The 12794-nt window shown below is 40.0% G+C and overlaps 2 protein-coding genes across 6 annotated transcripts in view; one reads left to right on the forward strand and one right to left on the reverse strand.

Moving 5' to 3' along the window:
- Window positions 1-1579: 1579 nt before the first annotated feature.
- ccdc61 (coiled-coil domain containing 61) lies at window positions 1580-9205 on the forward strand. 3 transcript variants are annotated; one of them, XM_080435316.1, is made up of 13 exons: window positions 1580-1896; window positions 3378-3480; window positions 3657-3814; window positions 3899-3981; window positions 5002-5162; window positions 5911-6066; window positions 6168-6375; window positions 6470-6570; window positions 6701-6924; window positions 7645-7723; window positions 7843-8043; window positions 8542-8651; window positions 8803-9205. In XM_080435316.1, exons 2-13 carry the CDS (start codon window positions 3473-3475, stop codon window positions 8898-8900), a joined length of 1587 nt encoding a protein of 528 aa, XP_080291442.1. In that variant the 5' UTR covers window positions 1580-1896; window positions 3378-3472; the 3' UTR covers window positions 8901-9205. The 3 variants fall into 3 exon arrangements, with proteins under 3 accessions (XP_080291442.1, XP_080291443.1, XP_080291444.1); XM_080435317.1 differs by having other exon boundaries at window positions 6470-6552; XM_080435318.1 differs by lacking the exon at window positions 3378-3480.
- Window positions 9206-11216: 2011 nt separating this feature from the next.
- atrxl (ATRX chromatin remodeler, like) overlaps window positions 11217-12794 on the reverse strand; it is a 28382-nt gene continuing 26804 nt past the window's right edge. For all 3 annotated transcript variants that reach the window (XM_080435308.1, XM_080435309.1, XM_080435307.1), the window contains one exon: window positions 11217-12035. In XM_080435308.1, coding sequence (XP_080291434.1) covers window positions 11958-12035 — 78 coding nt within the window. In that variant the 3' untranslated portion in view covers window positions 11217-11957. The remainder of the gene's footprint in view (window positions 12036-12794) is intronic.

Consider the following 12794-nt stretch of genomic DNA (forward strand, 5'->3'; position numbering starts at 1 on the left):
CTGCTCAACTTCTGCCTTTTAACGCCTACATGTAAGTTGCGCCGTACGACGGTGTCGCGCGCCGGGACAAAAATAAAATTATAGTCGATCCACAACCTCACAGCGTGTCACGAACGCGACCCGCTGTGAGCTTGTGGATCGGCACATTTTCCCAGCGCACGAGACGGTCCTAGTCCTACGACGAAGTAGTACATTATTCTTTACTTAAGTAAAAGTATCAATAGGCCTACTGCAATGTAGAAATACTCTGTTACAAGTAAAAGTCCGGAATTAAAAATGTACTTGAGTAAAAGTACAAAAGTATTGGTATCAAAATGTACACAAAGTACCAAAAGTAGAAAGTACTCATTATACAGAATGTCCCATTTCAAGTTTTCAAATGTAACAATCTTTTGAAAATAGCAGATTTGCAAGCTCACAATGCCTTGCATATCGCGATGCATTGTGAGCTTGTAGATCGGCTATTTTCAGGAAAGGTAAAAATTTGAGGTAAAAATACCTCCAAAGTTTTTCAACAGTACTTGAGTAAATGTAATAGTTACTTTCCACCACTGATTACATCGTTATGGCTGTATGTATTATGTCTCCATGGAAACAGTCATTGACCACTGACTAGACTGTGTGGACGAATGCATGCAGGGGGGGGGGGCTCTAGCTCTCTTATATTATGCAACAGGTGCATAACGTTCATCAAACATTTACAGGCCGGAGTTGTTTTCTACAAAAGCTCACACAATGGAATGTTAAGCACACGCTTTGTGTACCCTCAAGCCTGTGATGCTACACATTAAACCATTTCTTAGAAACACATTAAAATTAGAAATTAAAACATCAGTCTATACCCGTGTGATGATAGCCACAAGACGGTCATCTGTCATGACCGTCTTTGATGATCTTCAAAATAGTGTTTGCACTTTCTCCCTTTTTGGCCCATACATCTACATTAACGTTCAAATTTCAAGTATAAAGTGCTTCCCCCATGGCCACGGATGTTACAATTATGTACGGGCCCGTATCTTGCGTATTGTTCAATAAAAAGCATTTAAATCCGATCAGTGGCCATTTTCTCATAGAGTTATAATGTATCAGCGTGCAGTACACCTTCCAACTGATAGGGTAGCGTAGTTGAGCATTCTGGAGGAAATACGGAGAAAATGGCCACCGATCGGATTAAAATGCTTTTTATTGAACAATATGGAATATACGGGTACATCTGAGGGCCCGTACATAATTATAACATCCTTTATTACATGGCTTTATATTTAAAACGCCGAAATGTATTTAGGGCTGTGGTTAATGTATGTTTTGTAATAATAATCAAAATCTACAAAGTAGCTAGAAACGAAAGTTTTCAAATAATTGATGTGGAGTAAAAGTATATTATTTGCCTCTGAGATGTAGTGGGGTTACGGGTATAAGTAAAAGTACAGAAAATTGGAAATACTCCAGTAAAGTAAAAAATACCTAAAATATGTCCTCAACTACAGCACTTGAGTAAATGTACTTTAATAGTAACTTTACACCACTGGACAATGGACATTATTATATTTTAGAAGTTGATAGACCTACCATTTTTTTTTAAAGACCAGAGTATTTCCTTGTCATCACCCGTGGATGGCAGTAGTTCACCTACACGTGCGATGATGACCGTGCTTCTCCCAAGAAGAAGAAGAAGAAGAAGAAGAAGAAGAAGACGACGACAACAAGCGTAGAAGAAGAGTTCAGCGTTCCCGGTGGTTGTGGCGCTCCATTATTTGCCATTAGTCTGCCTGTGATTGTTGTGGTTTTTAACAACTATTTAAGGACATATTCATGTCTCAGACTATGTTTTTCAAGGCGTAGCTAATCCGGCACGTTACCCACATTTGAGCTCATCACCGCCGCCGACGGGTAAACGTATGTGTTTGATTGTTTCTGAGCCGGTTTATATTGACAGCGAAGTAACGTTTGACACAGAGCACAGCTAGCAGTGTTGCCAGGTTTTGTGAGAGAAATAAGCAATCAGGTCTAGGAAACAAGCCCAAAAGAAGCGTCTAGGCCACTTTAAACCTATTGAAAATAGCCGATCTACAAGCTCACAACGCGTCGCTTGTAGGTCTGCTATTTTCAAAATAATCTTGGGGAAAAAAAGTGAAAATATTTTTGAAACATTTAAACGACTCAAATCTGGGGGGGGTCCGTGGACAAGAAATACATAATAATTTGGCGGTCCTTGACTTGAAAATATTTGAGAAACACTGGTTTAAATAACATTAGGAAGCAAATATAAGCAACTACACTTCAGAAACAACAAGCCAAAAAAATAAACCTCAACCCACAGCTGCAATATTTACAAGCTACTTTACAGAAAAACAAGCCCCAAAGTCGCTTATAATAAGCGGACATGGCAACACTGACAGCTAGCTGCCCAGTGACGTGACGACCACCAGACCAGTGTTGTGTTGTTAGCTTTATCCATAGACTTATACTATCTTTTATATCACTATTCAGCTTTATCTCAGCATTCAGGGTTTTGTGCCGAAAAACGACTGCCTGCCAAAAAGTGACTGCATCCGACGTATGTATAATGAACATGTGTCGTATATGATGCATGTATAGGTCATGATAACGGAGAGGTGATGGACTATTATTTGATATATAATGAAAGTAGTTATTTTGTTTGTTTTTCCTTCCCTTTCCCCCTTTTTGTTGGGGGGGGGGGGGGGGGGGTGATAAGATAATCCACTGGGCTGATGTGTTATAAGTTGTTTGAAATGCATTTTTGCCTTGTTTTGCTAAGCAGCGATTCTCAACCTTTTTAATGTCAAGGACCCTCCAGTTTGATATGTATGCATATGCCAGTGTGCCAGTATGCATAAATATCAAAATCGTATTATTGTGCCACAGACTCCCATTTGATACAATTTGTAGCTCTGGCCCAGACCTACAAATTGTATCAAATGGGGGTCTTTATTTATTACTTATTTTACAGTGTAGATTGAGGTCCCAGAGCCTCTGGGACCTCAATCTACACTGTCAAATAAATTCTGAGAGTGTCCAAATGGATTACTTTACTACATTAATACATATAGCCTGCAGTACATGTACATCCACTTTGGTTTACCACTTAGGACGTTATCCTATTTTATCAAACGCTATTAATATAACATGCAAATAATTTAGCATGCATTGCATTGGTGAGTGTCTTTACTTTGGTTTGTTATCATTTAATCAATGAGACTACAGTCTCAAGAAGGACATCTGGTGTTCAATAAGTGCAATACATGAAAATAACCAGCCTCAGATGGTCATAGCCTCATTAGGCTCATTATGTAAGCATAACGTGACTTTACAGAATATTTACAGTTGCTCTGTAAATAAAAGTCTGTTGGTTTTAGGTCCTTCGTGGATTAGGGTACGGCAGTGTGCCTTCCTTACTACTACATGTATTTGATGCTTTCATTGGGTCATAATTTGTGGACACACTTGTAACATGTACAGGTGATACTCAGTTTCTTTGTACTACAGACATTTTTAATCATATGTTCATGACATCCACCAAAACTAAACAAAAAGCCTCAGTTAATGTCACTGTAAAATCGTTTTCTAGGGTCTTCAATTGAAGGGTTTGCCGGAGGACTTACTGTCAATAACAAAACTTTGACGTTTGAACACAGGTCTAGAGCCATGGAGGTGGGCTCAGCAGTGCTGGAGGATATTGTTTTCAGAGGTGTGGAGTTCACTGTGAAGATAGAATTGGAGAAGGGTTTGCTGATCGTCGAGATCTCTGATTCAATGACAGCTGATCAATGGAGGGGAGAATTTGAGCCGGCATGTGAGTGACAAATATCATTAACTTGAATCCATTGTCATAGGCACAACCAAACACACTGACTCAAACTATTATTTTATTTTGTAGATATTGAGGACCTCACTCGCAAGACTGGCAACTTCAAGCAATTTCCTATCTTTTGTAGTATGTTGGAAAGTGCTGTTAAAAAGGTACGCCTCACACTTCACTTACTGGTGCTGAAAATAGGCCTGGTAAAATTAGCTAATGCTAACTGCTGTTATTGTATTTCTCCTTTTTCAACAATTTGTTTAAATTGATGAAAGGTGGAAAGATGCCTGTGGTCTTTTTGGATAAAAAAACAAAAAATCGAAGGGAAGGTGGTGGTTATTGAAGATGCACTAAGATCAGAAGGCAGCTTGGTACATGAGAAAAGTCATGTCCTATTTGTATCACTGTCTCGTCTTAGTCATTAGAACAATTAAAGGGATTAATAATTTTAAACTGTAACATTGCTGAGCAGATGACTTTTATTAGTGGTGATGGTATAGACTAACCTGGAATCCAGACTGAATCGCTCCGTTCTGCGGACTTTTTTCTCACGTTGTTTAAAAAAAAAAAGAATTATCCCACAATTTTGTAACCCTTTTTTCACCCGGTGCCTATTTTCTAAGTGATCCTGGGCGCTACACTCCCCCACCAGCCTAGGGAGCCCAGGGCTGAGCTCATGCCTCCTTCAATGCATGAGAGTCAACTGACCTTCTTGTCACCTGACAGGGGGAGTTTCCCCTGTAGGACGTAGCGTGTGGAAGGAACACGTTATTCCAACCAGTTCCCTTCCCCTCCATCAGGCGCCCCGGCTGTCATGGGGGAGGTGGTATAGCAACCAGCATTACTACATGTTTTGTGAGGGTATTAACTGCCCTAGGAGACATGGGGAGAACATGCAAACTCCACACAGCGTAGGCCCTTTCGCCAACCCCACCTAGGGTATGGGCTCTGATGACGCGGAGGAGAACACGACACGCCCCCAGGGTCCCCGGCGGGAATCGAACCCAGGACCTTCTAGCTGTGAGGCGACAGCGCTACCGACTGCGCCACCGTGCCCCCCTTTTCTCACATTGAGTAGTGAAGTGAGAAAAAAAAAAATGCTGAACGGAGCGAATCAGTCTGGATCAATTGTTCAATTGCATGTTCTCAAAAAAATCACTTGACATGACCTTTTCCTGCAGACTAGTGATTCTGTTACCCTTGACCTCCTGACGTATGGTGATCTGGAGCTCCTACGTAACAGAAAGGCTGGGGTTGTTGGCCGCCCTCGTGGCCAGCAGCAGTCTCCTGCTCTCAATGCCAAAAGATATCTAATCCTCATCTACACTGTGGAGTTTGACAGGTTTGTGTCTCTTTTTTTGGGATATATAAGTAATCTCTCAAGACAGATTCAGAGCTCCCTTTTTGTGCCGATGGGTTCATTTTGACAAGTTAGATTTTTGGGTGTAGAAATAATTGATTAGGCATAGATATAGATTTTCTGTCTTTTACATAATTTTTGGCTTTTTTATTTGTATTTACTGTAGATCGAAGAGTGTAGTCTACACTCTCTATACTATAAAGAGACAGGAAGCTGGGGATTGACATGCAGTAAAGGTCTCTGGCTGGCAGTGAACCAGGGTTGTGCAGTTACTTTATGTGGTTCGACACACTATGTCTATTGGTGCTCCCCTGATTTTCTGGTTTTAAAGCATACTGTAGTTACTAGTTTGTATCTAGATCTGGGAGAAATATGACTTGAAATTGTTATCGCAATATTTATGGACTGAGCTGGGAGATATTCCCACAAATCAACACATAAAGATTTTTGAATCACACAGGCAGTTGATGTACTGAAAAAAAAAAAACTGTTGCGATATTAACGGGTGTAATTTATGTGACCAAAATGTTTTAACTATAAGCCTAATTTTCTGCATGAATTGAAAACCCCCAAAAAGCCTGGGGCAACCCAATAGCCAAATGGTTTGGGCATATACCACATGGGAGAAAATGTGCCCTGATCAGTGAGTCTCCTGTTCTAATCCTGGCCAGCCGGACCATTTGCTGAATGTCATTCCCATACTCTCTGTATTTCCTGTCTCTGTTCGCAGGATACACTACCCGTTGCCTCTGCCCTACCAGGGGAAACCTGACCCTGCTGCCCTGCAGAAAGAAATCAGAGCGCTGAGGATGGAGCTCAATGCCGTCACCTCTCATGGAGGTTACAAACCAGCAGACCGTGCCGAGATACAACGACTACGATCAGAGTACGTTGTGTGTGTGTGTGTGTGTGTGTGTTTGGTCTGTCATTATCCTAAACCAACAGATAAGAGAAGTTATGAGGCTTTACTTACCTTATGTCTTCAAGACTCTGTCTGATAAAAGAAGAGAAGGAGGCCATGGGTAAGGCTCTGGAGCGCCTGCAGGTTGGGGGGGTTGTCTCCGCAACCGGAGTGGAGTCATGGAGGAGCAGAGATGCGGTGAGGACTTTGGAGGAACAGCTTCTGAAGGAGAGAGCTAAAAGTCAGCGCTCTGCAAGCAAGAGAGGTCAGGAGCAACTTCTGTTAGTGGAGCAGGTGGTGCTTTCTTTTACTTTACAATCTAGTCACTGTTCAGTGAAGGTGGTATTTGTCAGTTGGTTTAACGTTTTGTTTTTGTTGCTTTGTCTAGTTGGAGGAGCTCAAGGCATCAGAGTGTGCTCTGCAGATTCGAGTCAAGAGCCTGATGAGTGAACTGGCATTACTACGGAGAGGGTTAGACATTCTAAGCATGTATATCTTTTTTCTCTCTTTTCTCTCTCCCATTCATTCACTTGTGTTGCTTGTTCTGTACCTCCTTTTGAGTTCTTTCCGACCTCCACATTTAGCTAATATGCACACATATCTCTGTGTTTGTCCGTAGCAGGGTGACACCTGTCCACTTTGGCCGCGCTGGCTCTCGAGGTGATGGGGAAATCTATCGCTCGCTGTCCCGTGAGCGGAGATCAGGGCACGTAGCGATCAGGGCTCGCTCAGGGTCAAGAGAACGGATAGAACACAGAGGGCTATGGTCAGAGGAAAGAGGGAGGAGAGCAGACTCCTCAGGGCCCCGTGCTCGTATTCCCAGGCCATCACCTTCTCCCACAGGTAATAGGTTTTGATAGTGCTTGTTGCCATTATCTCACACAGACAGAGACGTTGTCTCTTTCTTTGGTTTGACTTCAATAAAGTAGTCAGCAACATGGATACCAATATACTGTACAGTGCCAGTCTGTATTTCTATTAAAATGTGTGTTAACTATTTAAAAATATATACATAGTTTGTGAAAAAACTGCTTCCTTGGCCTACTGGCAGTGTACACAAAAGATATGGCACTGGTCGGTCCAGAGCAGTTTGCGAGCAGCAATTCCAGATGGATAATTGAGATAAACTAAATTGATTAGTCTGATTAACCACTTAACCCTCATGTGATATGTATTTTGTGCCTCACTTATGAATTGTATGTCATGGAAAATCTGGACACGTAGTTTTTTTAAAATAATTGTCTTGAAGAATTATGCAAGGTGAGACATATGAAGGTGAAAATGCTTATTCTTAGTACAGTATGAACCACAGTATTCATGTCGGGACCTTTCTTTTGAGCAACACAGTGGCACTCACTTTATGTGCGCGTTAAAGACTGATCTGACAACATCAACATGGACAAATGCTTCCCATTCGTTAAATTTTTTACATAACTAAAACCTTCCTGGTCACCTAATCCATCCCATTAGCTTTCTTACAAGATTTGCGAGATCAAAAGACACGGAGGGAAAATCGTTCAATGCATTCAGATCTTAATCTTAAATCCACATAACTCTTTTCAGGGTCACGGGTACAACGCTTTAACCCAACTGCTTACGTAGAAGACAAACAACGCAGACAGAAAGAAGCAGACCTTAAAAAGTGAGTTGCCGTTTTTATTTTTTAATTCAAATTGGTATGTATTTTTTTGTCAGTTACAAAAAGCAACACACCAATACTTGCATTTCTGGCTGCTTAACTCCGTTCCCCCCTCCCATCAGACAGAGAAAAGTGCGGAGGGAAATGTTGACATCACCTGTCATCCCAGAGAGAGGGCGTTCACGTTCAAGAGAGGTCTATCCTCAGCAGACCCGGGATGGCAGCAGAGGCAGGAGTTTATCTGTGGAGCGTAGAGGGAGCAGGAACTCCTCTGAAAGCTCACTTGTAGACAGGGACGAAATGGACAGACCTCTTGTATTCAGGTGAAGTAGTTCATTAGCTAATGCTATGCCATGTCTTCAAAAATATGCCCTACTATATGATCAGAAATACCACATACTGTATTATGTCTTCAACAATATTACGTACTGTACAGAAATGCAGCATGCCATACTGTATTGGCAAAATAGGCCATACTGTACTAATATACAGTATGTCTTCAACAAGACAGGCTCTAATAACTAAACTACTTTTAAAAAGTCATTTACTATTTAGTAAAAAAAAAAGCATTATATAATCCAAAAAGACGCAAAGATACCAACTATTCTCCCCAAATATGCCCTATTATAGTTTGTTTAAAAAAATTATAGCACATACTAGACTAGGTTGTTAAAAATAACACATACTACACTACTGTATGTCATCAGATATAAGCCATATTGTACTGTCATCAAAAATACTTCCACTAGTATGGAATAACCTTCATTAAAATGTTTAATGAAGGCCACCTTCTTTACTACTTTTTTCCCCATTGTTTTCAGAGAAAGAAATCGCATGTACAATGGTCCTAGCATTGTCAGTGACAGAGGAAACCTGTTGACCAGGAAGCCATTATGTAGCACTCCCACATACAGGATGAAGACAGACAAAGGTAACCTGCCACATGACTGTACATCATTCATGGACTAAAACTCAGAAGTTCTTCTAGATAATGGTTCCTAAAACATGCAGAATATTGTACCATCACAAAATCCACAAAGTACTGTTTGAATTCCAACCATTACATTATGTCTCCACTCCAGAACGTTCCATAGATACTGGTGCTGCTGAGCTGTCAGAGATTGATGCCAGGCTACATGCCCTTCAGGAATATATGAGGGACCTGGACACAGGACACTAAGGACCAGTGGCACTACATGCTACTCAGGCCAACTGCACAACACTGAACTCAAACTGTGGATTTTGGTTATTTAATTTTTTATTTGTTTTATTTTATCAGCATGGACTGACCAAGGCCCATATTATGATGCAAACATGACTGACTCATAAAAGTGTTGCATTCATATAAGTGGCTTATTTGCTCAGGAAGGCTGGAGTAACTACCACTACTGTGTTTAACTTAAATGTGATTTTTATGATTTATACTGTATGGTTTTATTAAAAGATTCACCTTTTTAAAAGGTGAATTTTGTCTTGATTACAACATTCCTTGCCATTTTACACAAAGCTCCCACCAAAACGTGGATTTTCTATCTTAACTGCTCCTAAATATTTTTTTTTTATACACTGGTGTGCATTTTGTTTGATGTATTATATACATTTGAAGTGAGCATTTCCAACACATTTCCTTCAACTGCACCTTAGTTTGTGGATCCACATAGAATACTGAAATTGACCTTTTCCTGAAATTGACCTTTTCCTGTCTTTTAACACATTGACTGCCAGAATTATTTCAGATTTTTAGCTGTAGCCTGCCAGAGATTTTCATTGAAAAAAAAAAAGGACTCAGGAGCCGAGATACAGATTTTCTTTATTTTCAAGTTAACAAGGAAGTGGATAGGAGTCTAAATCTTCGAACAATCATATCTCCGTGGTCTTTGGGTCAAATTTAAAAAAAATAACGGGGGGAAAAAAATAACTTTTTTTTTTATTTTTTTATTTTTTAAATAGAACGCAGATCTGCGTTCTTGGCAGCCCACGTATTTATTAAAAATAGAACGCAGATCTGCGTTTTTGGCAGCCAATGTGTTAAAGCACCTTCCTAAATTGTTCACTTTCAAAGTGGAAACTTTTTTTTAATCCTTCGATGTCATTAAGTGTCAAACTAGTAGTGCTCTGCTGTTGATGAATGGGAGAACCAATTTGCCAATACATTCATATATAATAATCCAAGATGGAAGGAAAGTTCAGGCTGGATAATCTTTCTATAAAAAGATATTAAGCGATCCAAGACAACTTTTCATACAGTACGTGAAGCCCTTGTAGTGCATAAAGGCTGGTGGTAATGATCATGTTCAAAAGGAAAACTAAATTTGGTTACCCAGTATCGTTGCTGTCGGGCAGAAAACTAAGAGTTACTTTTCATGGAAATATGTAGTTATTTAGTCACAAGCTCTTAATACTTGCACTGGTTGGATATTTATAAAACCCACAGACATGACCACTTTCAATGTAGCGTCCCTATTTTGGGCTTTTCATTATCAGTGAAAATGTTAAATCTAACATTCGTCAATCTACGAGCTCAACACGTTGCATTACAATGCATTGTCATATGAGGTATAAAATAGGTCATTAACATGAAATATTAAATATGTACTGTAGATACAAGGCTTCTGCTCTATGTATTTATTGAAAAGAAATACGTAGAGGAAATTCTAGAATATTCACACAAATCCTTAACTGACAATACTTGCATTAGTTGACATGGAGCTCACAGGCATGTGCCACTACAGCTGGCTGGGTTTCATTAATTAACTCTCCGAACATGGAGCTTTCTCTCCAGGCAATATCTCAGTTGCTTGAACAGCTGCTATTTATACTGGAATACTGAGATGGGAGAATTTATCGTGTTCTTTTTGTTTAGAGATTCTTTGTAATTAATGCACAGTACAGTACACTTATTTTCAAAGTTTTTAATTGCAGTGCCATTTTGTCAGCAGGAACAGATTAATCAAGAACTGATATTTTTTACCTGTTCAGCCTACATTTACCTGGCCAGGTGGTCTGGTCAGAATTTATCATTTCATTTACAGCACTTCTGTAACTTTCACTATTTTGCAATAGGGAAATTAAAGTAAGCTATGCTGAAATCAGAAGTGGGATTCCAAAAGGTAACGTTTGTTCGCCTTCCTTCAATAGTGTAATGTGCCATTAAATGTTCTTGAAATTGCTTTTTCAATGTATCATTTTCTAATATTAAATAAAATGGTAGTGTGATGAATGGGGGAAAACGTTCACGGAGGCCGTAAAAGACATTCAGCTTAGAGGGTAACATGTTAAGTATAGTACTAGGAATAGGAGGAACATGCACACCAAAAGCCCAGGTAAATCTACTTAAATCTACTTATAGCCAAAGATTCACTTTCAGAACGCTGAAAAGAAAAGCTGCAGCGCTGTGCATTGCCTCGTTGCAGCTCAGCTGATAGAGCTGCAAGAGATTCCAGCAACCAATCAATCATAACCTTAAGCTTGCTGAGTGATTTCACAGACAAACGGATAAAAGAATATTCTCATCTTTATTAGAGCATAAAAAAATAAAATAAAAAACATAGCATAACTTATTGACAGAAAACTAAAATAATCTACTGCTAACTCAAAAGGTACATACAAGTTTGGACAGCAGCATGAAATTGATTAGTTACTATCGTTGCTGTCGGGCAGAAACCTTGTCTCTCCGAATTTAAACTCCCCCCCCCCCCCTCCCCTGTTAATTAGTGCCCAACTTAATCATACTTAAGTGTTGCACAAAAGTAGTGATGCTATTTTCACTATTTTAAATTGTTTGTAAAATAATAAAAAAGGAAAGGTTTTGGACAAAAGGTTTCCACCCGACAGCAACGCTAAAGGTTGCTGTCCTAACATTTATGAGCTTACTGTAAATGGAAAAAATACAATCATTTAAATAGAAAAATACACCAAGTGCTTTATTTACTCATTAAAGCAGTACCCCCAAATAATTGCTTATTTTCTGTCAATTACACACCCCAAGAAGCCTTGAATTCATGGAGATTTTTTTTGTGGCATTCCTAAGCCAATAATTTGATGACCGGCGGTCATCAAATTATTGGCTCAGGACAAAAAAAGTCTCCATGAATTCAATGCTTCATGGGGTGCGTAATATTTTGGGGCGAACTACTCCTTTAAGCTTTATTCTTTATTTATTCAGAAAACACACTGAAGGCCAGGAACTTCCAATCATAACATGTTCTTAAAACAAGTGTCACATTTGGGTTCACAGTCACACAGTCACAGTCAGAATCGTAGGCTCCTTCTCTTGGTTTCTTCTGTTCAATATGGCCCGGATGTTCTGCGTGAGCTATGGAGGGCAAAGTCAAGAGGCATTAAAAATGGCACACATACAGGTAAAGTATAGCATCTGAAGGAGTCGTCTACACAGTAAGAGGGTCTGTGTGTGTGTTTGTCTGGAGGTAATCTCACAAACCGCCAAGCGGCGCCAAATTTACTGCCAGTAGGCCAACATGTGTGTTTTGCTCATGTTTTATATATATTCATTGAAATATTCATCTTTAATTTCATAATGGAAGTCAATTCCTCAGATCGGACTGAAACGTGCCCACATTTGGAGATGACTGTGATCGATACGTCAGGATAGAGCCTTCATCTTCAATACAACTTACTTAGAAGTAAGAGATAAGTTTCACTACAACACAATGAGGGGTCGTGTCCACAGAAAGTGTTTCATTCGCGATTCGATATCATGTCCAGAGTGCCCGCAAACAGCGTTTATTGATGCCCGAAACGTTCAAACCAATCAACCGTTGCTGTGCTCGAACATCCTGTCAACTTCATTATCAGCACAAATAGCTTAGCTGAAACAATGTAAACATGGACTTCTCCGTGGTAACGACTCAACGTTAGGTTGTAAATTACCAGCTTGTCAGACACAATCAGGAGCATCAAATGACCGGCGCTCCTCTGCTAAAGTTGAACTATTGTCTGAGGAGCCCAGGGTGCTCCACCAAAAGACACTGGGGGCCGAGAGCGCTGAAGTGCGATGCTCGGGTGCGGGGAAGAGGAGCGCACCAGTGTGTCTTTACCATAGAATTGCATGGCA

The sequence above is a fragment of the Gymnoscopelus braueri genome (genome assembly GCF_963280865.1).
Source record: "Gymnoscopelus braueri genome assembly, chromosome: 8".
NCBI classification, from domain to species: domain Eukaryota; kingdom Metazoa; phylum Chordata; class Actinopteri; order Myctophiformes; family Myctophidae; genus Gymnoscopelus; species Gymnoscopelus braueri.

Coding starts and splice junctions, on each gene's coding strand:
- ccdc61 (XM_080435316.1), top strand. Junction 3,815..3,898: donor GGGAGAATTTGAGCCGGCAT/GTGAGTGACAAA, acceptor TTTATTTTGTAG/ATATTGAGGACCTCACTCGC. Junction 8,652..8,802: donor CAGGATGAAGACAGACAAAG/GTAACCTGCCAC, acceptor TCTCCACTCCAG/AACGTTCCATAGATACTGGT.